Raw genomic sequence first — 22,184 nt, forward strand, 5'->3', positions numbered from 1 at the left:
GTGAAATTTACAGTAATAGAATCGCGAATCTGGCATTTTCCACTGCACAAATAATATGGATCTGAGAGGTGGAATTACAAAATCCAAGATGGCGACCATGACAGAGTTTGCAGTGTAGAGCTGTGCATTCCTTCTGCGGTAACTAGGCCAGCGATGACGAAATGAGGGGAGGCTAGATTAGCATAGATACTTCGCGTAAGAAAAAGGCCTGAGTAAGGTCGCAGCAAGTACACTAAAAAAATACACACACAGTGGTGGATGGACTTCCTGGGCATTGCACAATAATGCACGTTGTTAGGAAAGACGACGAAAAAAAAAAAAACAGTTGCATTTTACAACTGGGCTACCACAGGTATCCCAGTAACAAACAACGCAAAAACCCAGAGGCGTGAATCGTTTTAACGATTTTACTTTAAAAGTACTAAAACCAAAAGAACGAAAACTTTGCTAGCATTTTACTTTTTTTTTGCAAACTAAGGGAGTGTTCATTAAATACACAAAAGGGGGGGGGGGGGGAGGTTGCAGGATTTTTTTTCCTCAATCAGTTATTTGCAGAATTTTTTTTTCCAAACCCCCACCCCATCCTCCAAAGTCACATGGTCCGCCCCTGAGGACGCCTGTGAAAAAGTATACATTTGTATATATTTGTTTTTGAATATTTTTCTGTATAAAAAGGGATCCAATGCCCAACGTATAAGACATTGTTATATCGTTTTGTGGATTTGCATGCTCCACTGTGGGTAAATCCAGTTGTTATATACTGAAAGCTGGAAGTATCTATATTATGGTTTATTAAGACAAAAGTATTAAACATTGGTCATTTGGCTTAATATTCAATCTGTATTTTTGCTACTAACAAGATCATATCAGTAAAATTAAAGCTGAAAAGTACGGCTCCTAAGAGCCCCCCTCCCTTTAGAGGACGTTTTTTTCGGAGCATCCCTCCTTTTGGTTGTTAAAAATATTCGAACCCCCACCCTTCAATAACCCCTCCCCCCTTGGTGTATTTAATGAACACTTCCTAACAACTTGAATTGGATTGAACCGTAGAAAATCGATTGACGTCTGGTGACAAATGAGAGGCGCATGCGCACACGGATGGAAAACTTTTCTGACAAATCTAGCTTATAATGTGTCGACCAAGGTCTGATGTACAATATCCTATAGCTTATTTGTTAAAATTTTTTCCAGTAGCGAACAAGCACTTCGGAGAATAGTGAATTATACGGGTTCACCGTTGCGTTGCCATAGAGAAACAGCAATGTAAACACATGTTACATTTTTTATAAAGTTCATCCCTAGCTGTATGGCATGGCCAAATAGTTTGATGGACCGATCCCTGTAGCAAAAGATACGAGTTGTGATTGACAGGATGGTTGGGAATTCGGAAAACTGTATCGCATCTCAAAAAATACCTCTTTCTGGTGCTTGCATCTAATCGAGGTAGATAAGGACGCTTTTGACAATTCTATTCCCTAAGAATTGTAAGATAAGTAATATGTAAGACTAACGGGAAAAATGCTACACAACTACTCAACTTGTCCCGCAACAATCAGAAAAATACGATGTTCTTGTTTATGATACACTTTTTGATTATGTTTATTTATAAGACCCATGTGTGCCCATATAATAGTTTAACATTAATAGTTAATATTTCATTTTTAACTTGAGCTTGTCATTGCCATTTTCAAACAGTTGATTTCTTGTTGCCCTGTAAAAAAAGAGAAAGATGTCATTTAGCATGGACGACCAGTAACGGAAAAAAAAAATAGATATTTCGTTTCAAGTAAAGTACAGAAGAAATCATACGCAGCTTTTAAGAAGCAGATTCTAGGTAGCGGCCCCTAGAGCCCGAGTTCAAAATGGCCGATTAATTAGGCTCGACTTTGTACCTGAAGTCCTTATTCTTTAACGTGCTATTTGCTATTTGCTTGTTGTTGGTACAGTTGTTGTTCGTGGTTGTTGCTGTTGTTGTTGTTGTCTTCGTGGTTGTGCTGTTGTTGGTATAGTTGTTGTTCGTTGTTGTTGCTGTTGTTTTCTTCGCGGTTGTTGGTGCAGTTGTTGTTCGTGGCTGTTTTCTTCGCGGTTGTTGTTGTTGTTGTTACAGTTGTTGTATTGTCTTCGTGGTTGTTGCTGTTGTTGGTACAGTTGTTGTTGTTTGTTTGTTTGCTTGTTTTGTTTGTTTGTTTGTTTGTGTTTTTTTTTTTTTTTGGGGGGGGGGGGGGGGGTGTCCGGACTTACCTTAGACACAATTGTATCTGATCTCGATGTACTTGTATGTGCCGACACACGGATCCCCGTACACCGAGTTCTTGGCCTGGAGTGTGCACGAGTTTTGCCCTTGGCACGCGGCAGTGATCGTCGCAGAGCTGGAGACGCAATTCGTGGTTTGTATGGAGGCACTAGGGCAGGCTTCAGACCCGGGGGCTGTTCGACCGTAGTTCGCGTACGAGACGTCAATTGTCTTACTGGCTGGGCACTGGATTGTACGAGTGTGGTGCTCGCATATTATGTCTGGTGAAGGATAAATGTGCAGGTGTTTCAGTTTGTTAGTGCGTCAGCTCATGAGGACGTCATCCCTGATTTAACACGCTCGAGGCATGGATATTATCATCTTTTTCTTCTGAAGCTGATGTTATTAATATATGTATTAGGATTTTAAATGCGGAGCGCTTGCTGTAGGCATTAAATAACAGGTAAAAATAGCTAATACATAGTAATGACGACGTTGAGACCAAATTTGAAACGCTTTTCTATCATAACTTAAAAGTACTTAACTGCTAAAAATTAATATCTTCAGAGGCGAACCATGAGATTTCAAAAATATTTTAATTCGTTCCGCCATACTTTGTATAGGTCCCAATATCTCATTTTCCAGCCCACTTTTTTCAGCCCACATGCCCCCCCTCCCTTGCATCCCTAGAACTTGAAGAGGTAAAAAAAATACGTAGAGCTTACCTTTAAATCCGTTAATTCTGTATACTAAATTCGCCCAGTTCTCTCCAACGCCATTAACGCAATGAGATGATGCACCGTGCATGCTATATCTCGAGGCGGCCGAGACATCACTCCAACACTCGCCATAGAACTGAACACCAAACATGTCGGTGAAGCCTTCCTCGAAAGCCTCCCTCGCACATGCACTGATGACGTGGGTCATGTCAGGCCAAAGTGCCCACACTATTTCTGAGCGGTGGTTGTGGTAGAGGGTACGGAGCGAGCGGTTAGGGGCGTCTTCGTCATTGTAACATCCGACATGTCCGAGTGTGGCTGTTTTGCCATCTCCAATGCTCACCTCTATTTCACCCTAAAGTAAAGAACGATACATTTTGGTATAAATCGCAACCTCCTCTCTCCCACGAACACGTGTGTGTGTTCAAGCTAGGAGACAGCATAAACTGGCCTTGTCTCAGGGGAGTTAAAGCTGAAATGAAGGAGTTTTCATAAAAAAAATCAAAGCATATAAGCAGAAGTGGAGTCTAAAGGAAAGGGAAAACAGCAAGAAGCAAAGGGAAACATGTTAACAAGAAGCAAAGGGATACAAAAAGAAGGAAAGGGAAACATGTTAACAAGAAGGAAAGGGAAACAATTTAACAAGAAGCAAAGTGAAAAAACGTTAACAAGAAGCAAGGGGAAACATGTTAACAAGAAGGAAAGAGGAACACGTTAACAAGAAGCAAATGGAAACATGTCAAACAGAAGCAAATTAAACATGTTAAAAAGAAAAATGAGGAACACGTTTACAAGAAGCAAAAGGAAAGCAAGAAGCAAACGGAAACATGTACCGTTCCATAGACGGAGATCAAAACAGAGGCAAACACAGCGCCAAGCGCTACCAAAACAATCCTCGAGGCCATGTTGTTGTGCAGGGGGTATAACTGAACTGGGTGTGACACTGTCAGGACACGGTGAAACGGTTAGGAATGGGACGTCTTATATAGGTTACATTGGTCATTCACAAAGTCATTTGTATGATTAATTTTGACGGCCCGCTTTTCTCGTTGGCTTCATTTTTGCTCATAGATTACAGATTTATCATTGGTAACTGAATGGTACATGACATTAATTCTATTATTTTCATTTCTGATATAATCCGATGAAAAAAAAAAAACTCGAATACAGACAAAATGAACACCAAGTAGTGGATAACGCAGCCCTAGTGCCTTCATCGGTTAAAATTCCTAATAATCCAGGTATTGAAGAAGATACTCAGACGTTGGCAGGCACACCCAGGTTTGATATCATTTAGCTAATATTTTACCGCCATTCTTGTTTCCATGGGAACGCGAGTGTTAAATAAAAATTCAATTAGAAATAATTATGACACTAAAGTAGATTTTTTTGGTATGGTCAAATTTCTTTTTATTTATTAATTTTTTTACAGATTTTATTTGCAAACGGAATTGAAATGTTTTGTTGCGGTGGCAGAAAGGGCGAGGCTTCTCATCGTGTGCTCGCGCCACATGAGATAACATCACACTCAACTTGAAACGGTGTTGTGCTCTTTGCGCGCTCATCTCAGAAAGGAATTAAGCATTATGACTATCATCAACATTAGAAAACAGTCCATTCAAAATATAAAAGAAAAAAAAACAAGGTAATACAAACATCTTCTAGAGTAGGTAAAAAAGGCCTAATACCTGACGAATCAAATCTTTGTTTTTTTTCTTAAAAATATATAATTAGTTTTATTCAGTTGAGACTGCTAGTGTAAACTTGTGGGTTTTTGTCAGGCCTTCTTTTACAAATTTCAGATTAAAAAGTCTTTTGAATTTAGGATATAGTTTAACAGGGTGCTAAGTGTGGTTAAGGGCCAGTAGGGTTAAAGACAGACAAAATACATGGGCCACTATAGATAATCACACACTTAACCTTGGAAAAGCTCTCATTAATTTGTATCCACTTCTGTGCCACAACAAAAATTACCGACAAATACACAAGAAAACTCGATGTAACGAAGACTATTTGTCGTCATGCTTCAAAAAGGTTCAAGAACTTCGCCTCGGTCGTGATGTTATTATCTCACTTTACACTCAGACATGTCTCTGTGTGCGTCTTTTATTTCAAAGCCCTTAAAAAATATTTCCTAGATGTCTTGCTTTCATCACGACTCACGACTCTATCGTTTTGGGTTGTTTATTTGTGTAGTTTAAGAAAAACTACACAACGATAACCTATACGGTAAACTAAGTTATCATCTATGCAAGAACTGTAGGCAGAAACCCATTGTCCTGATGATGCTAAACTTCCCCACATGGAATTTTTTGTACCAAACACACAGAAAAGAGTAGTGGTCTGTATTCAGACATTTTATGCACTAGTCATTTGGAACCCCCACCCCCATGGTCCCGGAGTTGTGTGGGGTTAAGGTGGCAGTTTAGAGCACTTTTGAACGAGAATCTGTCCCGATGGGGTGGGGGAATTGACAGTTTTTGACTCCAAGACTTATCCCCACCGTGGGGGTTTGGGAAAAGTTAATAGTGTCAAAAATATCATGTTAGTTTCTGGCTTGAGACTCTTCTGTAGCAAGCAATTCAATGTATCAGCGTGTGGCATACTGCACGGCGACATGTGCAAAAACGAATATTAAAAAAAATAATGCCAGATCAAGATGATTTATTTTACCATCTTTTTTTGTAACTGTTATCTTCATAGTAATTGGTACAAATGTACTCGCTGAAGTGTACTGGCTTTGAAAGATAAAAAAAGCTTATTTCAGATGACTTGTTGTCGGGTAGTTGCCTATAGTTGGCATCCCAAGGGGTAGGGGCATGAAACAGCTGTTTTGTCCCGAGGGGGTGGGGGCTTCTCTCGGTTTTGTACAGGGTCAAAGTCTAACCCCCACCCTTCCCCGGGTGAGGACACCAACTCATTTTTTTTTTATCGGAGTGGACCTTTTAGTTGAGTGAAGGGTTATTCCGAATACAGGAATTATAAATTTGTGGAAATAAATGAAATTGTAGGGAAATTGTCGTGCAGGGGGTATAACTGAACTGGTTGCGACACGGTAAGGACACGGTGAAACGGTTAGGAATGGGACGTCTTATATAGGTTACATTGGTCATTTACAAAGTCATTTGTATGATTAATTTTGAAAGCCCGCTTTCCTCGTTAGCCATATTTTCGCTCATAGATTACAGATTTATACTTGGTAACTAAATGGTACATGATATTAATTCTATTATTTTCATTTCTGGTATAATCAGATGAAAAAAAAAAAAAAAGTCGCAAACAGATTAAATGAACACCAAGTAGTGGATAACGCAGCTCTATCCCTTCATCGGTTAAAATTCCTAATAATCCAGGTTTTAAAGAAGATACTCAGACGTTGGCAGGCGAACTCAGGTTTGATATCATTTAGCTAATATTTTACCGCCATTCTTGTTCCATGGGAACGCGAGTGATAGATAAAAATTCAATAGAATTAAAAATATTTATGACACTAAGGTAAACTTTTTTGGTATCGTCAAGTTTCTTTTTAATTATTTATTTTTCACAGATTTTAGTTGCAAACGGAATTGAAATGTTTTGTTGCGGTGGCAGAAAGGGCGAGGCTTCTCATCGTGTGCCCGCGCCACATGAGATAACATCACACTCAACTTGAAACGGTGTTGTGCTCTTTGCGCGCTCATCTCAGAAAGGAATAAAGCATTATGACTATCATCAACATTAAAAAACAGTCCATTCAAAATATAAAAGAAAAAAAAAACAAGGTAATGCAAACATCTTATAGAGTAGGTAAAAAAAGGCCTAATACCTGACGAATCAAATCTTTCGTTTTTTTCTTAAAAATATGTAATAAGTTTTATTCAGTTGAGACAGTTAGTGTAAACTTGTGGGTTTTTGTCAGGCCGTCTTTTACAAATTTCAGATTAAAAAGTCTTTTAAATTTAGGATATAGTTTAACAGGGTGCTAAGTGTGGTTAAGGGCCAGTAGGGTTAAAGACAGACAAAATACATGGGCCACTAAAGATAATCACACACTTAACCTTGGAAAAGCTCTCATTAATTTGTATCCACTTCTGTGCCACAACAAAAATTACCGACAAATACACAAGAAAGCTCGATGTAACGAAGGCTATTTGTCGTCATGCTTCAAAAAGGTTCAAAAACTTCGCCTCGGTCGTGATGTTATTATCTCACTTTACACTCAGACATGTCTCTGTGTGCGTCTTTTATTTCAAAGCCCTTAAAAAATATTTCCTAGATGTCTTGCTTTCATCACGACTCACGACTCTATCGTTTTGGGTTGTTTATTTGTGTAGTTTAAGAAAAACTACACAACGATAACCTATACGGTAAAATAAGTTATCATCTATGCAAGAACTGTAGGCAGAAACCCATTGTCCTGATAATGCTAAACTTCCCCACATGGAATTTTTTGTACCAAACACACAGAAAAGAGTAGTGGTCTGTATTCAGACATTTTATGCACTAGTCATTTGGAACCCCCACCCCCATGGTCCCGGAGAAGTGTGGGGTTAAGGTGGCAGTTTAGAGCACTTTTGAACGAGAATCTGTCCCGATGGGGTGGGGGAATTGACAGTTTTTGACTCCAAGACTTATCCCCACCGTGGGGGTTTGGGACAAGTTAATAGTGTCAAAAATATCATGTTAGTTTCTGGCTTGAGACTCTTCTGTAGCAAGCAATTCCATGTATCAGCGTGTGGCATACTGCACGGCGACATGTGCAAAAACGAATATTAAAAAAAACAATGCCAGATCAAGATTATTTATTTTACCATCTTTTTTTTGTAACTGTTATCTTCATAGTAATTGGTACAAATGTACTCGCTGAAGTGTACTGGCTTTAAAAGATAAAAAAAAGCTTATTTCAGATGACTTGTTGTCGGGTAGTTGCCTATAGTTTGCATCCCAAGGGGTAGGGGCATGAAACTGCTGTTTTGTCCCGAGGGGGTGGGGGCTTCTCTCAGTTTTGTACAGGGTCAAAGTCTAACCCCCCACCCTTCCCCGGGTGCGGACACCAACTCATTTTTTTTTTTTTTTTTTTTTTTTAATCGGAGTTGACCTTTTAGTTGAGTGAAGGGTTATTCCGAATACAGGAATTATAAATCTGGGGAAATAAATGAAATTGTAGGGATTAGAGTACCGTGGGGCATGTCCCCAAGCCCCCTAACATGTGCTTAGAAATTACATTTTTATAAGGACATTTGCGGATTGGCGCATCCCCCCTCAAACAGCGTTTTCAACGCAATAGAATCTTGTAATGGAAGACAACTATCTCTGGCGTCTTTCTCATTATTCGCATTTTTCGCCTACTCGGTCTTCTAGAATAAAGGTCCAGTTTTGGTTGCTCCGCTCCGTTATCGTCACATGCAACAAATTTTAGATGCAATTATAGATCTTGTTGATAGGTTTTATGTTGCGGTGGACAAATTATTACTTGTGCTACTTCAGCTCATCACATAATATTTAGCTTGCCCATTAATAGCAGTATAATACAAAAAACACCCAACGTTATCAAACTTCACATAGAAACGGCTTTTTTTTGCTGAAATTGATGTAGATTTGTTGTCTTATGGAAAATCAAAATTTGTATAATGTATTCATTGGAGGTTCTGTATTTCGTGGTGGTTAATAGAAATGTGTCAGAAAACAGAATATGAATTTGGTTTCCTTGTAGAGCGAATAAAATCTTCAAAAAGATACGAGCATCAACATCAACATCAGCATCAACTGTCAGAAGCGATACCTCGTCTCGTCTCGCGCGACCTATAAGGTAAAGTTGGAAATTCGATAAAATGATTACAGCAAAATGTGTATTGTTCAGTCCCCGCCAAGTATAAACTAAAACAATTATTCTCCTCAGGCTCAGCGAATAGCGGTGGATAGTCCCCGAGACGGAAAGCTTTAATTAAAGAAATTAAAGAATAATTGTTTAATATAGAGATATATGGTGGACCAAGCATGGAAACGAGGCTTGTGTCGGACAAGCAGCTCGATTATCAATGGCGAGTTTCGCCTCGTTCTCGCGCCTCGTTGCGCTGACCTTCACCCAACGCCATGGTTCCCCGTGTATGTAAGTTTGTAAGACCATCTTTATTGAAATTACACTCGTGTGCATTATTTCAGCGATTAGACGCACCGTATTAGGGGCAGTCGGTCAGCGATTAGCGCCTTCGATCGCACACACAAATATTCCAAAATATTCAGTGCCTCGTTTGTTAAACGATAAAACGCGCAAGAGCGCTCTGATAAGAATTGGAAATTGAAATACATTTTGGAGGGAAACGGAAATGCATAGAAAGGGTGCGATAAGTGGGTCGTGTTGGGCTGAGAGAAAGAAAATTAAAAGCGTCATTCCGTGACTTTATTGCTCCTTTTTTATTGTATAACACTTGATTATCACAATTTCTTCATTGGATTACGTTATCTTTAAATTTATATCATTTCACATCATTGTTCACTCTCGTTTTACACTCACCTATACCAATTTTGGCTCGCAAAGACGCTTTATATTTCCCCTGTAACAAATAACAAAACGTATTAAGTAAAGGAACACCAGATGCCTGAGAAATTATAAAGAAGAAAAATATGTTTTTTAGAGACAATGAAGTTGGTACTAGACACAGTGAACAGATTTAAAGAAAGCCAATCATGCAGCCATTTTATGCTTCCGTTCAATGGCGAGTCACAAAAAGCATCCATTTCCATCGGCTAACTCAAGCGAGTATTTTCAATCAAATATCACCAATAATGTTTCAGGCTTCATTTGTAGTTATTTTTTTTTTTTGGAGTTACCCTGCAAATAAACCATTGTGTTTTCAATAATAAGCAACAACAAAAGAGTCTGAACAACATTCTTTAATTTTACCTTTTTTTGTATGCCTTTTGTATGCGTCTTTACACTGATAGATGCACAGTGTACAGTGTTACACAGATAGATGCACATAATTTTTGATCTAGTAGGGCTAGAGCATTGCAAATTGGTGATTTTTCCCAAAATTTATGTGGGATCAGTTTGGCATGGCAACCAAGTTTTGAGACATAGGTTTAATGAAAATAAGGCAAAACGCTTTAAGTAGTTAAGATCAACTATTAATACGACGTGCTCAACGTAAGTCCATGTCATATAAACGTTTTGTTTCAAGTTTTGAAAAAAACACAATAAAAATTTACTTTTCTTTTTTAGGGGGGAGGGATGGTGTTTTTTTGTCAACTTTTGACCTCAAAATAGTGTAAAAATACCAAAAAACATTCATATCCCCCTGAAATCATTAATATAACTTGAAACAAAGGTTGAATACTGTCAAAAAGCTTTACATTTCGCTACCCAGTTTTTATTGATTAAAATAAATAAGTTTCATTAAATCCAATATAGCGGATCCAAGATGGCGGATGCTGATGTCACATAATTATCAAAAATCGCTGATTTCTTAAAACTAACATCTAAATTTGGCAAAACACTTTTAATTCTCCTCTATTGTAAATAAAAAGTAATAAAAAACATTTTTGGAAAATATGTTTAAATTATTACTTTAATTAAGAGTTCGCAAACTTATGCTATATTAAATGTACTATGCCAATCAATGACGTCACAGATGTCATATGTTGTTGTCATAGAAACAGTGTCCTTAATAATATATGTCTACTGCAAGACAATAAGATTATCAAAAAAAAAGACATACAGAAATACATATCTGAAAAAAAACAGAAATATTGCACGTTTCTGCTCATTTAAGTGACTTCACCGTAACGTCACAAAGACAATTATTTTGAAGAATATCGGTCGCTTATTGAATACGAAGTGATTATGATAACTTATTTGGATTTGGGATGTTCTATGCAAAAGTTTCGAAAGATAGGCTATTTATAACCATTTTTTGTTCCTCTTTGTCAGATAATAATTCTTTGAAAATTTGGTCATAATAGCTACAATGGTTCAAAAGTTACTGATGGGGGGCCGAAAGAGCCCCTCCACACCCCCCTCCCCCAGGTCAGGGGAAGCCCCAAAAAGCCCGGTCTGAATAGGGTTAATGTTGTCTTAAGTTATTTAGTCTTGGGGGGCTCGCGCGCAATCTGACGCTAAGCGTGCGCGTGTCCTCTTGTAATACATGGACCCTTGACCAATCAGAGCGCCGCGATTTTTGTCGCTGTATCAATTAAAGTAGATTAGATTTGCCGTTTTATCGGGCAAATTTTCAAAAAGGTGCTGTTAATATATATGATGATTGCGGTTGTCATGGAAACATACCTGAGATGCATTTGTAGTGGACTTCCAGGTACTTGTATGCACTAAGAAATGGGTCGCCTAACATCCACTTCTTCGCCTAAAGTGTGCACGAGGTTTTCCCTTGACACTTCTCACGAATTGACGCAGAGCTCGAAACGTAAGTGGCTGAGCCAGAAGGAATCACTCAATCAATCAATCAATATTTATTTATTTGCACTTCCTCTGTATTTTTTACATAGTTTGTTTGTTTATTTAAGCTTTTTAAATGTTTGTTTAATTATATTCTAACTTAAATATTGACATATGCAATGAAGTGCCTAGTACCTAAATTAACTTGTGTACGTCCGTGCAATACGAGATATCTATCTTGTGGCTTGAAGGGCACTTAACATGGTATACCAGGTCGTCTTGCAAAGAATAGCTGATTTGATTAGAGTCAATGATGTGCTTTAAAATAACTATTTGGAGAGGTATAGAAAAGCGGTACTTACCTTTTAGTGAGGTGATTTCGTACCCAAAATTCGTCCTGTGCTTCTCAACGTCATTCTCACAGCTGTTTGATGCTCCGTGCATGTTGTATTGTATTGCTGCCCGCACATCCCTCCAGCACTTCCCATAGAACTGAACACCGAATATGCCAGAGAATAAGCAGTTGGCCTTATTTGCGCACGCCTTGATGACTTCCGAAGAATTTCTGTGTGAATAATCCAGGCGAGTTCGAATGGACCTTCAAATATTATCCTTTTTCCATGTCATACCTATCATTGCGCACCCCGTTCCCCCCCCCCCCACCCCCCCCCCCCCCATCCCCTCTTCGGATTAGAAGCAAATGGCTGAAGTCATCATATGGTAAATGTCCCCCTTTTCTTGTCCCCTTCCTCTCCCCCCACCCCACCCGCCCCCCTTTGGGTTAGGAGCAAATGGGTGAGGTCGTAAGGGTACATCATTGAAAACAGTCACCAGATGGTAAAAGCTACAGAGAACTATAATACCAAAGCTACAGAGAACTATAGTACCAAAGCTATAGAGAACTATAGTACCAAAGCTACAGAGAACTATAGTACCAAAGCTACAAAGAACTATAGTACCAAAGCTACAGAGAACTACAGTAACAAAACTATAGTACCAAAGCTTTAGAGAACTATAGTACCAAAGCTACAGAGAACTACAGTAACAAAGCTATAGAGAACTATAGTACCTGTAACGGCATCCGCATGCCATGGATAACCCCTTAGTTATTTTTAGTCATCTCATTACGTCACCAATCAATGTAACCCTAGCGATCACATGACCTTAGCTTTATAAACGCAGCAAACTTGTAAAGCCCCTAAGGCTCACAGAAATTCGACGGGTTCACACGGGTTTAAATTAGCGCCGCCCTAGGCCAAACTTGCTGTAAAGCTTACCAAGTTCTTACACGCAATAAAACCCTAGCCTTGTGGAATTTGTGAGTACTTCCCGGCTACGCGAATTTAGTGACTTTCTGTATCAAGTGCAAGTTGCAAGCGCGCACATGTCAGCCCTTAAGATTTATGAGTTCCCTTCAAAAATACAGTCCCTAGTAGAAAAACTCCCGGGATGGTTCGCGACAAAATGGTCAATCAAAGTGCAAGCACTACAACAGGAAAGGGGGTACAGCGCGTTTCCTAGCTTTAGTGATCTCGTCACAGAAGTATGTTTTCACGCCGAGCGAATGAACATTCCTCAACTCACACCGACCAAGCACTCTAGCACTCCAACTCCCATACAAACGCACCGCAAGCCACAAGAGCGCATTCACAATGTACTCCTAACTAAAACCAAAAGAAGGAAGCATTGGTTAAACACACAGAAAAAAAGGTCTGCCCGTACCATAACAACGCAGCGTCGCACAACCTAACTGAATGTAAAAGGTTCAAAGAACTCCCATATGAAGAAAGGCTAGAGTCAAATGGGCTATGTTTTAAATGCACAGGAAAACACTTTCGTAAAGACTGTGAAGAAACTCCTCCCCGATGCGAGGCCTGCAACAAGAACCACCTAACTTTGCTTCACGAAGACAGAAGCGCCCCCGCTAAACCTGCACCCCCTAGCCCCCCAGAAGCATCAGCAACATGCACACAAGTCTGCGGAGGGGAGGGGACCGGTAGGTCGTGCGCCCGAATAGTCCTTGTCAACCTCACACATGAGTCACAGCCACACAAAAAACAGCTCACATACGCCGTCCTCGATGATCAATCGACAGACGTATTTATCACGGATAGTCTATCAAGATTGCTAGGAATAACAGCACCGGAGCTCGACCTAAAAGTCAATACTATAGTCGGCTTCAACACAATTCGTACAAAAAAGATAACTGGTCTACGAATTCAAGATATCAAAAACGAACACGCGCACGTCAGGATTCCGTATGCATACACACGCGAGTACATCCCCGCCGCACAAAGCGATATCGCTAGTCCCGAAGTAGCGAAGCAGTGGACCCACCTCGCACCCATCGCAGACCAGATCGCATACAGACCGGACATAGAAATCGGACTACTCATCGGTCGAAACGTCCCGGCGGCCTTCCAACCAACTGAAGTGATAGCAGGAAGCCCTGAAGAGCCCTGGGCCGAGAAGTACAAGTTTGGCTGGACGGTAATCGGTCGAGTGTGCAAAGACAGAGATGGTGACGTGACAGCTCGTGTGAATTGTGTGACGGTAGAGAGAGAAGTCCTACTCGAGCACAACGCTTCAAGCGATACTACCGTACAGCCGCCCTTCGTCCGCACGACACCATCCAAAGACATGACAAGCCCGCAGCAAATACGCCAAATGATGGAGCTTGACTACACAGAACTCCACCACGACCGAAGTAAACAAAGACAAGGAAAAACAGAATCAAGAGAGGACATACAGTTTAACAATATAATGGAGATAGGTCTACACAAGAACGAGAATGGAAACTGGGAGGCACCCCTACCATTTAGAGCAAACGAGGTACACCTACCAGACAACAAGAAGCACTGTCTAGACAGGCTCCTCTCACTCAAACGGAAACTTCTTGGTAATGACAAGCTTAGAAACGATTACATCGCCTTCATGAAAAAGGTTATTGACCGTGTTCACGCAAGCCGAGTCCCCGTCGACCAGTTGCGTACCTCCCCTGGCAAAGTGTGGTTTCTCCCCCACTTCAATGTACAGCACCCTCGCAAGAAAGACCTCCGCGTGGTGTTCGACTGCAGTTCAGTATACGAGAACGAGTCCCTAAACAAGAACTTATTACAAGGACCCGACCAGCTGAACTCACTCATCGGCGTCCTCATGCGCTTCCGAAAAGAAGAAGTAGCCTTTACCTGTGACATCGAGCAAATGTTCCACAGTTTCTATGTTAATCCGGAGCACAGAGATTTCCTGCGCTTCCTGTGGTTCGAAGACAGCGACTTAACCAAACCAATAGTAGAGTTCCGCATGGACGTGCACCTGTTCGGCGCAGCATCGTCGCCCGCGGTCGCAAACTACTGTCTTCACCAGACTGCAGAAACAGGCAGAGAAAAGCACGGAGATGACGCAGCAGAGTTCGTACGCCGAAACGTCTACGTGGACGATGGTCTCAAGTCCCTTCCCACAACAGAACAGGCCGTGCGCACTATCAAAGCCACACAAGCAATGTGCGCGGACGCGAACCTGCGACTCCATAAATTTGCCAGCAACAGTAAGGAAGTTTTAGAAGCACTACACCCTGAGGATCGAGCCAAAGACCTCAAAGACCTAGACCTTAACCACGACAGCCTACCAGTCCAAAGATCGCTCGGTACTTACTGGTGTGTAGAGTCGGATACACTGGGATTTCGTATCGAGCTAAGAGACAAGCCTCTTACAAGACGCGGTATACTCTCCACCGTCAGTTCAGTGTACGACCCCTTAGGAGCCGTGTCCCCCGTCATCCTTACCGGGAAACAGATTCTACAGGAGCTCTGAAGTACCCATACAGACTGGGACGAGCCCCTCCCCGAAGACATCCGACCACGCTGGGAAAAATGGCGCACAGAGTTACAGCTTCTCGAGAACCTCAAGTTCCCCCGATGTCTCAAGCCTCCTAACTTTGGCACTCTGACTTCTACTCAAGTCTGCAACTTCTCAGATGCTTGCCACAACGGAATCGGACAAGTCTCATACCTACGCATGGTTAACGAGAAAGGAGAAGTCCACGTAAGCTTTCTAATGGCAAAGTCTCGAGTGGCACCCCTCAAACAAATCACAATACCCCGGCTGGAACTCACGGCAGCAGTAATATCCGTGAACGTTTCAAGCATGGTCGAGCTTGAGCTAGACCTACAACCCACACCACAGCGCCTCTATTACACCGACTCGGAAATAGTCCTAGGCTACCTTAACAACGACGCTCGCCGTTTCCATGTGTATGTCGACAATCGTGTGCAGCACATCAGAGATCAAAGCGAGCCAGAACAATGGTACCACGTGCCAGGAAAAGAAAACCCAGAAGATGAAGCATCTAGAGGAATGACAGCCGCACAACTTATCGAAAATAAGCGTTGGTTCAGCGGACCACAGTTCCTTTACGAGAACCCCACACCAAGCAACCAGAAGCCGTCATCTCAGCTAGATCCAGACGATGCTGAGTTACGCAAAGAAGTCTCTGTCCTCTCAACTAGTACCACTATGCATACACAGTACTTAGATACGAAGCACTTCTCACACTCGTCTTCCCTACTGCGCCTCAAGCACGCAATCGTTCGCATCCAACGGATGATAGAGAGACTACGCCCAAACAAGACACACAACTGGCGACCGACAAATGGCGCGTCTACAGTAAAGGAGCTATGGGAAGCAGAGAAGTGTCTATTCAAGACTGCACAAGCCACCACCTTTGAGAACGAAATAGATACACTGCAAAGAATGAAAGGAAACAATAGCAAGTTCGAAGATCGCAAAAGCGCGCGCGATCGCAACAACATCATCAAAGCCACCAGCAATATCTACAAGCTAGACCCGTTCATAGACGACGAAGGTCTACTACGAGTTGGTGGTCGTCTGAGAAATGCTGAAGAAGAATACCAACTAAAGCACCCTCTCATCCTACCAAAAGATCATCACGTGACTACTCTATTAGTCCGCCACTATCACCAGAGGCAGCAGCATCACCAAGGCCACGGCATGACCCACAACGCCATACGGCAAGCAGGATACCATGTCGTAAACGGTAGATCTGCTATTGCGCACATTATCGCGAAGTGTGTTACCTGCCGCAAGTTCAGAGGCATCACGCAAGGTCAGAAGATGGGCGACCTCCCAACAGAACGCGTGACACCATCATCACCATTCAGCTATTCCGCAATGGATGTATTTGGTTCATTCTACGTGAAGGAAAGACGAAGAGAAGTAAAGAGGTGGGGTTTGGTGTTCACATGTATGGCCTCTAGAGCGATCCACCTGGAAACGCTAAATAACATGAGCACAGATTCGTTCATCAACGCTCTTAGAAGATTTATCGCACGCAGGGGCAAGGTCCGCGAATTACGCTCGGATCGGGGCACAAACTTCGTCGGAGCAAGCAACGAGCTCAAAACAGCCCTCCAAGAGATCGACCGAGAATCCGTCAAGTCATTCCTATCCACCCAACAGTGTGACTTGATAGATTTCAAAATGAACGTTCCGCAAGCTTCTCACATGGGAGGGGTATGGGAGCGCCAAATTCGCACAACTCGCTCAGTGCTAACATCACTACTTTACGAACACGGTCGTCAGCTGGACGATGAATCTCTTCGCACTCTTATAACAGAAGCTGAGAATATCGTCAACAGCCGCCCACTCACAGTGGAGAACCTGTCAGACCCTCTAGCAGAAGAACCTCTGACACCAAATCATCTCCTCATGCTTAAAACCCAAGTCATCCTCCCGCCCCCGGGCAACTTCGAGCACCCCGACCTGTACTCCAGAAAGCGATGGCGCACAGTCCAATATCTAGCCAACCAGTTCTGGCTACGGTGGCAACGAGAGTACTGCACACAGCTCCAGAGTCGTCAAAAGTGGAACAAGCCACAGCCTAATCTACGAGAAGGAGATGTCGTCCTCATGACAGACCCAGATCTACCTCGTAACCAGTGGCCGCTCGCCATTATCTCCAAGGTGTTCCCAAGCAAAGACAACCTAGTGCGCAAAGTCCAAGTGACTACTGCTAAGGACGGACAACACAAGTGCTTCGAGCGTCCCGTCCACAAGCTTATCATGCTATTAGCAAGGGAAGATTAGTCAGCTTAGTCCAAGACACAATGAACACTTTCCAAATTTCAAGATATAAAGGACATTCTCAGTAATTCTTATATAGCTAAAATATACCAGCTTCATTTATAACAAGCAAACAACCATAAATCAAATTTAGGCTATCAATTAGTAATTTGCAATCAACAAATCATAATTTCCTTATCATGATTAATTAAACAAAAATAAGCAATCAGCTAGCATCGCAATTCAATGCTTAGAATATAAACATCTTTTATGCAATTTATACTCTATTTTCTTAATAAATGTAGGCACATTTAGGGAAGCAGTGTAACGGCATCCGCATGCCATGGATAACCCCTTCGTTATTTTTAGTAATCTCATTACGTCACCAATCAATGTAACGCTAGCGATCACGTGACCTTAGCTTTATAAACGCAGCAAACTTGTAAAGCCCCTAAGGCTCACAGAAATTCGACGGGTTCACACGGGTTTAAATTAGCGCTGCCCTAGGCCAAACTTGTTGTAAAGCTTACCAAGTTCTTACACGCAATAAAACCCTAGCCTTGTGGAATTTGTGAGTACTTCATCAAAAGTTTCCCGGATCTCTCTGCCACGCGGAGCTGACGCCGCTACATTACCAAAGCTACAGAGAACTATAAGTACCAAAGCTATAGAGAACTATAAGTACCAAAGCTACAGAGAACTATAGTACCAAAGCTACAGAGAACTATAGTACCAAAGCTATAGAGAACTATAGTACCAAAGCTACAGAGAACTATAGTACCAAAGCTACAGAGAACTATAGTACCAAAGCTACAGAGAACTATAGTACCAAAGCTACAGAGAACTATAGTACCAAAGCTGCAGAGAACTATAGTACCAAAGCTGCAGAGAACTATTAAAAAAGCTACAGAGAACTATAGTACCAAAGCTACAGAGAACTATAGTACCAAAGCTACAGAGAACTATAGTACCAAAGCTCTAGAACCTTAGTACCAAAGCTATAGAGAACTATAGTAACAAAGCTACAGAGAACTATAGTACCAAAGCTACAAAGAACTATAGTACCAAAGCTACAGAGAACTCAGTAACAAAGCTACAAAGAACTGTAGTACCAAAGCTACAGAGAACTATATTACCAAAGCTACAGAGAACTAAAGTACCAAAGCTACAGAGAACTATAGTACCAAAGCTACAGAGAACTATAGTACCAAAGCTACAGAGAACTATAGTACCAAAGCTGCAGAGAACTATAGTACCAAAGATGCAGAGAACTATTACAAAAGCTACAGAGAACTATAGTACCAAAGCTACAGAGAACTATAGTACCAAAGCTACAGAGATCTATAGTACCAAAGCTACAGAGAACTATAGTACCAAAGCTACAGAGAACTATAGTACCAAAGCTATAGAGAACTATGGTACCAAAGCTATAGAGAACTATATTACCAAAGCTACAGAGAACTATAGTACCAAAGCTACAAAGAACTATAGTACCAAAGCTACAGAGAACTACAGTAACAAAGCTACAGAGAACTATAGTACCAAAACTACAGAGAACTATAGTACCAAAGCTACAGAGAACTATAGTACCAAAGCTACAGAGAACTAAAATACCAAAGCTACAGAGAACTATAGTACCAAAGCTACAGAGAACTATAGTACCAAAGCTACAGAGAACTATAGTACCAAAGCTGCAGAGAACTATAGTACCAAAGATGCAGAGAACTATTACAAAAGCTACAGAGAACTATAGTACCAAAGCTACAGAGAACTATAGTACCAAAGCTACAGAGAACTATAGTACCAAAGCTACAGAGAACTATAGTACCAAAGCTACAGAGAACTATAGTACCAAAGCTATAGAGAACTATAGTACCAAAGCTATAGAGAACTATATTACCAAAGCTACAGAGAACTATAGTACCAAAGCTACAAAGAACTATAGTACCAAAGCTACAGAGAACTACAGTAACAAAGCTACAGAGAACTATAGTACCAAAACTACAGAGAACTATAGCACCAAAGCTACAGAGAACTATAGTACCAAAGCTACAGAGAACTATAGTACCAAAGCTACAGAGAACTATAGTACCAAAGCTACAGAGAACTATAGTACCAAAGCTACAGAGAACTATAGTACCAAAGCTGCAGAGAACTATAGTACCAAAGCTATAGAGAACTATATGTACCAAAACTACAGAGAACTATAGTACCAAAGCTACAGAGAACTATAGTACCAAAGCTACAGAGAACTATAGTACCAAAGCTACAGAGAACTATAGTATTAAAGCTGCAGAGAACTATAGTACCAAAGCTGCAGAGAACTATTACAAAAGCTACAGAGAACTATAGTACCAAAGCTACAGAGAACTATAGTACCAAAGCTACAGAGAACTATAGTACCAAAGCTATAGAGAACTATAGTACCAAAGCTATAGAGAACTATAGTACCAAAGCTACAGAGAACTATAGTACCAAAGCTCCAAAGAACTATAGTACCAAAGCTACAGAGAACTACAGTAACAAAGCTATAGAGAACTATAGTACCAAAGCTACAGAGAACTATAGTACCAAAACTACAGAGAACTATAGTACCAAAGCTACAGAGGACTATAGTACCAAAGCTACAGAGAACTATAGTACCAAAGCTACAGAGAACTATAGTACTAAAACTACAGAGAACTATAGTACCAAAGCTACAGAGAACTATAGTACCAAAGCTACAGAGAACTATAGTACCAAAGCTGCAGAGAACTATAGTACCAAAACTACAGAGAACTATAGTACCAAAGCTACATCATGTGAACGAAAAAGAAGCTCATGGTGCATGACGGTCAGGATGCGGATTGAGGGGACGTTTCAGGATTCCTGTGGATGTCTAAAGCAATTTCCACTAGACTCGTACCCAGTCGCTTATAAGGTAAAAAGAAAGAGCGAGAAAACTAAGAACGAATTATGGGGGAGGGGCGCAAAGGGTTCTGGGGGGTGCGCAATGTTACCTGGGTACGAGTCTGAGTCCATCTAAAGGTTTCGCACTCTGAACTAAATATTCGTCTAGTTTAAAATAGTTCAAAATAGGCAAAATGATACAAATTCGAACAGTACAAAACTCGGCAGATTAACTATTGACTAGTAAAGTATAAACAGTACGAATGGATTGTATATTTTCTGAGATTTAAGATTTGCAAGCAGTCATGAAAAAACTTGTCTCCGTAAGTCTCAGCGCCTAAATTCAGTCTCGTTTGTACTGACGATAAGCCCTTAACATATATATCCAAAAACATAATGCGGGAACATCTAAAGCGATAGCAATTTTCTTTGTCAGTCATCTTGGATTCTATTGGCACTCATGTTCGCAAATTATCAGGAGGTTTTTGAGAACGGAGATTTTTTCCCTCAGTGTTAAAAAAGAAACGCGCCCATATTGAAGCGTATTGAAAGCGTATTTTGCCTTCCAAACGAAAACGCTGGGTCTAGAGAAATACCATAGAATCGACTACCACGCATGTGCTGTTGTGCTGTGAGGCAATATCATATACTATGAGAACAGAAAAAGCCTCCGTTTTCGACAACCTTTGAATATGTGTAGACAGGTCTCAGTTTTTGGTCTATAAGCTGTCTATAGAAACTCCTCCTGGTAACTTTGGACATCCTAGTGTTCATCTCTGGTGTAGCTCCTGTTTAAAAAAAAAAAAGGACTCGATATTTCTGAGGCCCAATACTGTATTTGAAATCACATATAACCTTTAGATCTAGACCTAACTAATAAGAGGTTTCTATTCTAAAAAAGGCTAACGGAACTCTCTTCATTATTTTAACTATGATTATTTAAGAAATCACTCAACATTCTATAACATTTTCAGTTAAGGGGGGCTTGTCTCTTCAACGCGGCAAAAGTACGAGGGCGTTCATCACAGATACATTAGCACGGCCGGTACTATATGGTACTTCTACCCATTTATCCCCCGTTTGGCAGCGCAATGTTTCTTGAGCGAATATCAATAGATAGATGGAAACTATTAGTAAACGTTAATGTCGTTGATGTTCGCGAAAAAAAGCAATTCTCGGTCTAACTTATGCCTTTACAAAGAGTAATTTTTCTTCTCAAAGTTTAAAAGCGTAATTAGCAATAGTGCAGTACAAGTGCTTCGTCTCTCTGCGTGTCTACTTCCGCCCCTTTTTGCTTGACACAAAGGTAGTGCACGTTTAAGTATGAAACACAAATATTTAAAGTTCCACGAATGAGGCCAAATTGTAAATGTTTTTCATTTATCAGGAAGAAAATATGTATCTGAGGATAAATTTTAGTAACGCTCGTACTGCGATTTTGAGTAATCTAAGCTAACTCACTCTCATAAATGTCATGTAAAAATAAATTTTGCTTTTGTCAGTCAAGGTGTTGAGCTATTTTTATTGGTCAACACTGGAAACTCAAAGTAACAACGTCTAAGAACCGTAAATTAGTTTGTTTTCTTCTTTAACCAAGAAATTATATTTAAATACCTCTATCGCTGTCTTAGAACCCCTATCAGCCATGAACAAAAAAGTTTAATTGTTCTATCACAAGTAAATCTCATTTAAACACACCATCACGAGAGAATTGTGGGTGTTTTATTGTTTCACATTTCTCTGTTTAATATCAGCATATCAGAAATTTGGTTATGCTACTAAAGTTAAACGTACTCATCGAACGAAAGATTCTGATCAGTTATTGATTACAAATATCACGTTAACTTTCAGCCAATACGACTAACACGAAGGAGAGCGATTAGTCATAATA

The 22,184-nt window shown here is 40.8% G+C and overlaps 3 protein-coding genes across 4 annotated transcripts; 2 read left to right on the forward strand and 1 right to left on the reverse strand.

Moving 5' to 3' along the window:
• Window positions 1-1,571: 1,571 nt before the first annotated feature.
• Window positions 1,572-3,917, reverse strand: LOC116611463 (beta-galactosidase 9-like). 2 transcript variants are annotated; one of them, XM_048721308.1, is made up of 4 exons: window positions 3,786-3,917; window positions 2,959-3,307; window positions 2,242-2,514; window positions 1,572-1,706 (listed from the first exon to the last, which is right to left on the reverse strand). In XM_048721308.1, the coding sequence occupies exons 1-3, from the start codon at window positions 3,855-3,857 to the stop codon at window positions 2,243-2,245; spliced, it is 693 nt and encodes a 230-aa protein (XP_048577265.1). In that variant the 5' UTR covers window positions 3,858-3,917; the 3' UTR covers window positions 1,572-1,706; window position 2,242. The 2 variants fall into 2 exon arrangements, with proteins under 2 accessions (XP_048577265.1, XP_048577264.1); XM_048721307.1 differs by having other exon boundaries at window positions 1,572-1,711.
• An 8,106-nt stretch (window positions 3,918-12,023) lies between these two features.
• LOC125559891 lies at window positions 12,024-15,136 on the forward strand. Its single transcript, XM_048722075.1, has 3 exons — window positions 12,024-12,043; window positions 12,629-13,012; window positions 13,087-15,136. Exons 1-3 carry the CDS (start codon window positions 12,024-12,026, stop codon window positions 15,134-15,136), a joined length of 2,454 nt encoding a protein of 817 aa, XP_048578032.1.
• A 204-nt stretch (window positions 15,137-15,340) lies between these two features.
• LOC116608828 lies at window positions 15,341-17,428 on the forward strand. Its single transcript, XM_032369867.2, has one exon. The coding sequence runs from the start codon at window positions 15,341-15,343 to the stop codon at window positions 17,426-17,428; it is 2,088 nt and encodes a 695-aa protein (XP_032225758.2).
• Window positions 17,429-22,184: the final 4,756 nt, after the last annotated feature.

This window comes from Nematostella vectensis, chromosome 14, assembly GCF_932526225.1.
Source record: "Nematostella vectensis chromosome 14, jaNemVect1.1, whole genome shotgun sequence".
Lineage (NCBI taxonomy): Eukaryota > Metazoa > Cnidaria > Anthozoa > Actiniaria > Edwardsiidae > Nematostella > Nematostella vectensis.

What these genes read in the sequence shown, in the direction of transcription:
- LOC125559891 (XM_048722075.1), top strand. Translation starts at nt 12,024, where the DNA reads ATGGCTGAAGTCATCATATG. An exon ending in ATGGCTGAAGTCATCATATG is followed by an intron (nt 12,044 to 12,628) that starts GTAAATGTCCCC and finishes ATAAAACCCTAG; the next exon opens with CCTTGTGGAATTTGTGAGTA. An exon ending in ACCAAAAGAAGGAAGCATTG is followed by an intron (nt 13,013 to 13,086) that starts GTTAAACACACA and finishes TGAATGTAAAAG; the next exon opens with GTTCAAAGAACTCCCATATG.
- LOC116608828 (XM_032369867.2), top strand. Translation starts at nt 15,341, where the DNA reads ATGGTTAACGAGAAAGGAGAAGTCCACGTAAGCTTTCTAATGGCAAAG.
- LOC116611463 (XM_048721308.1), bottom strand. Translation starts at nt 3,857, where the DNA reads ATGGCCTCGAGGATTGTTTTGGTAGCGCTTGGCGCTGTGTTTGCCTCT. An exon ending in TGATCTCCGTCTATGGAACG is followed by an intron (nt 3,308 to 3,785) that starts GTACATGTTTCC and finishes TCTTTACTTTAG; the next exon opens with GGTGAAATAGAGGTGAGCAT. An exon ending in CAGAATTAACGGATTTAAAG is followed by an intron (nt 2,515 to 2,958) that starts GTAAGCTCTACG and finishes ATCCTTCACCAG; the next exon opens with ACATAATATGCGAGCACCAC.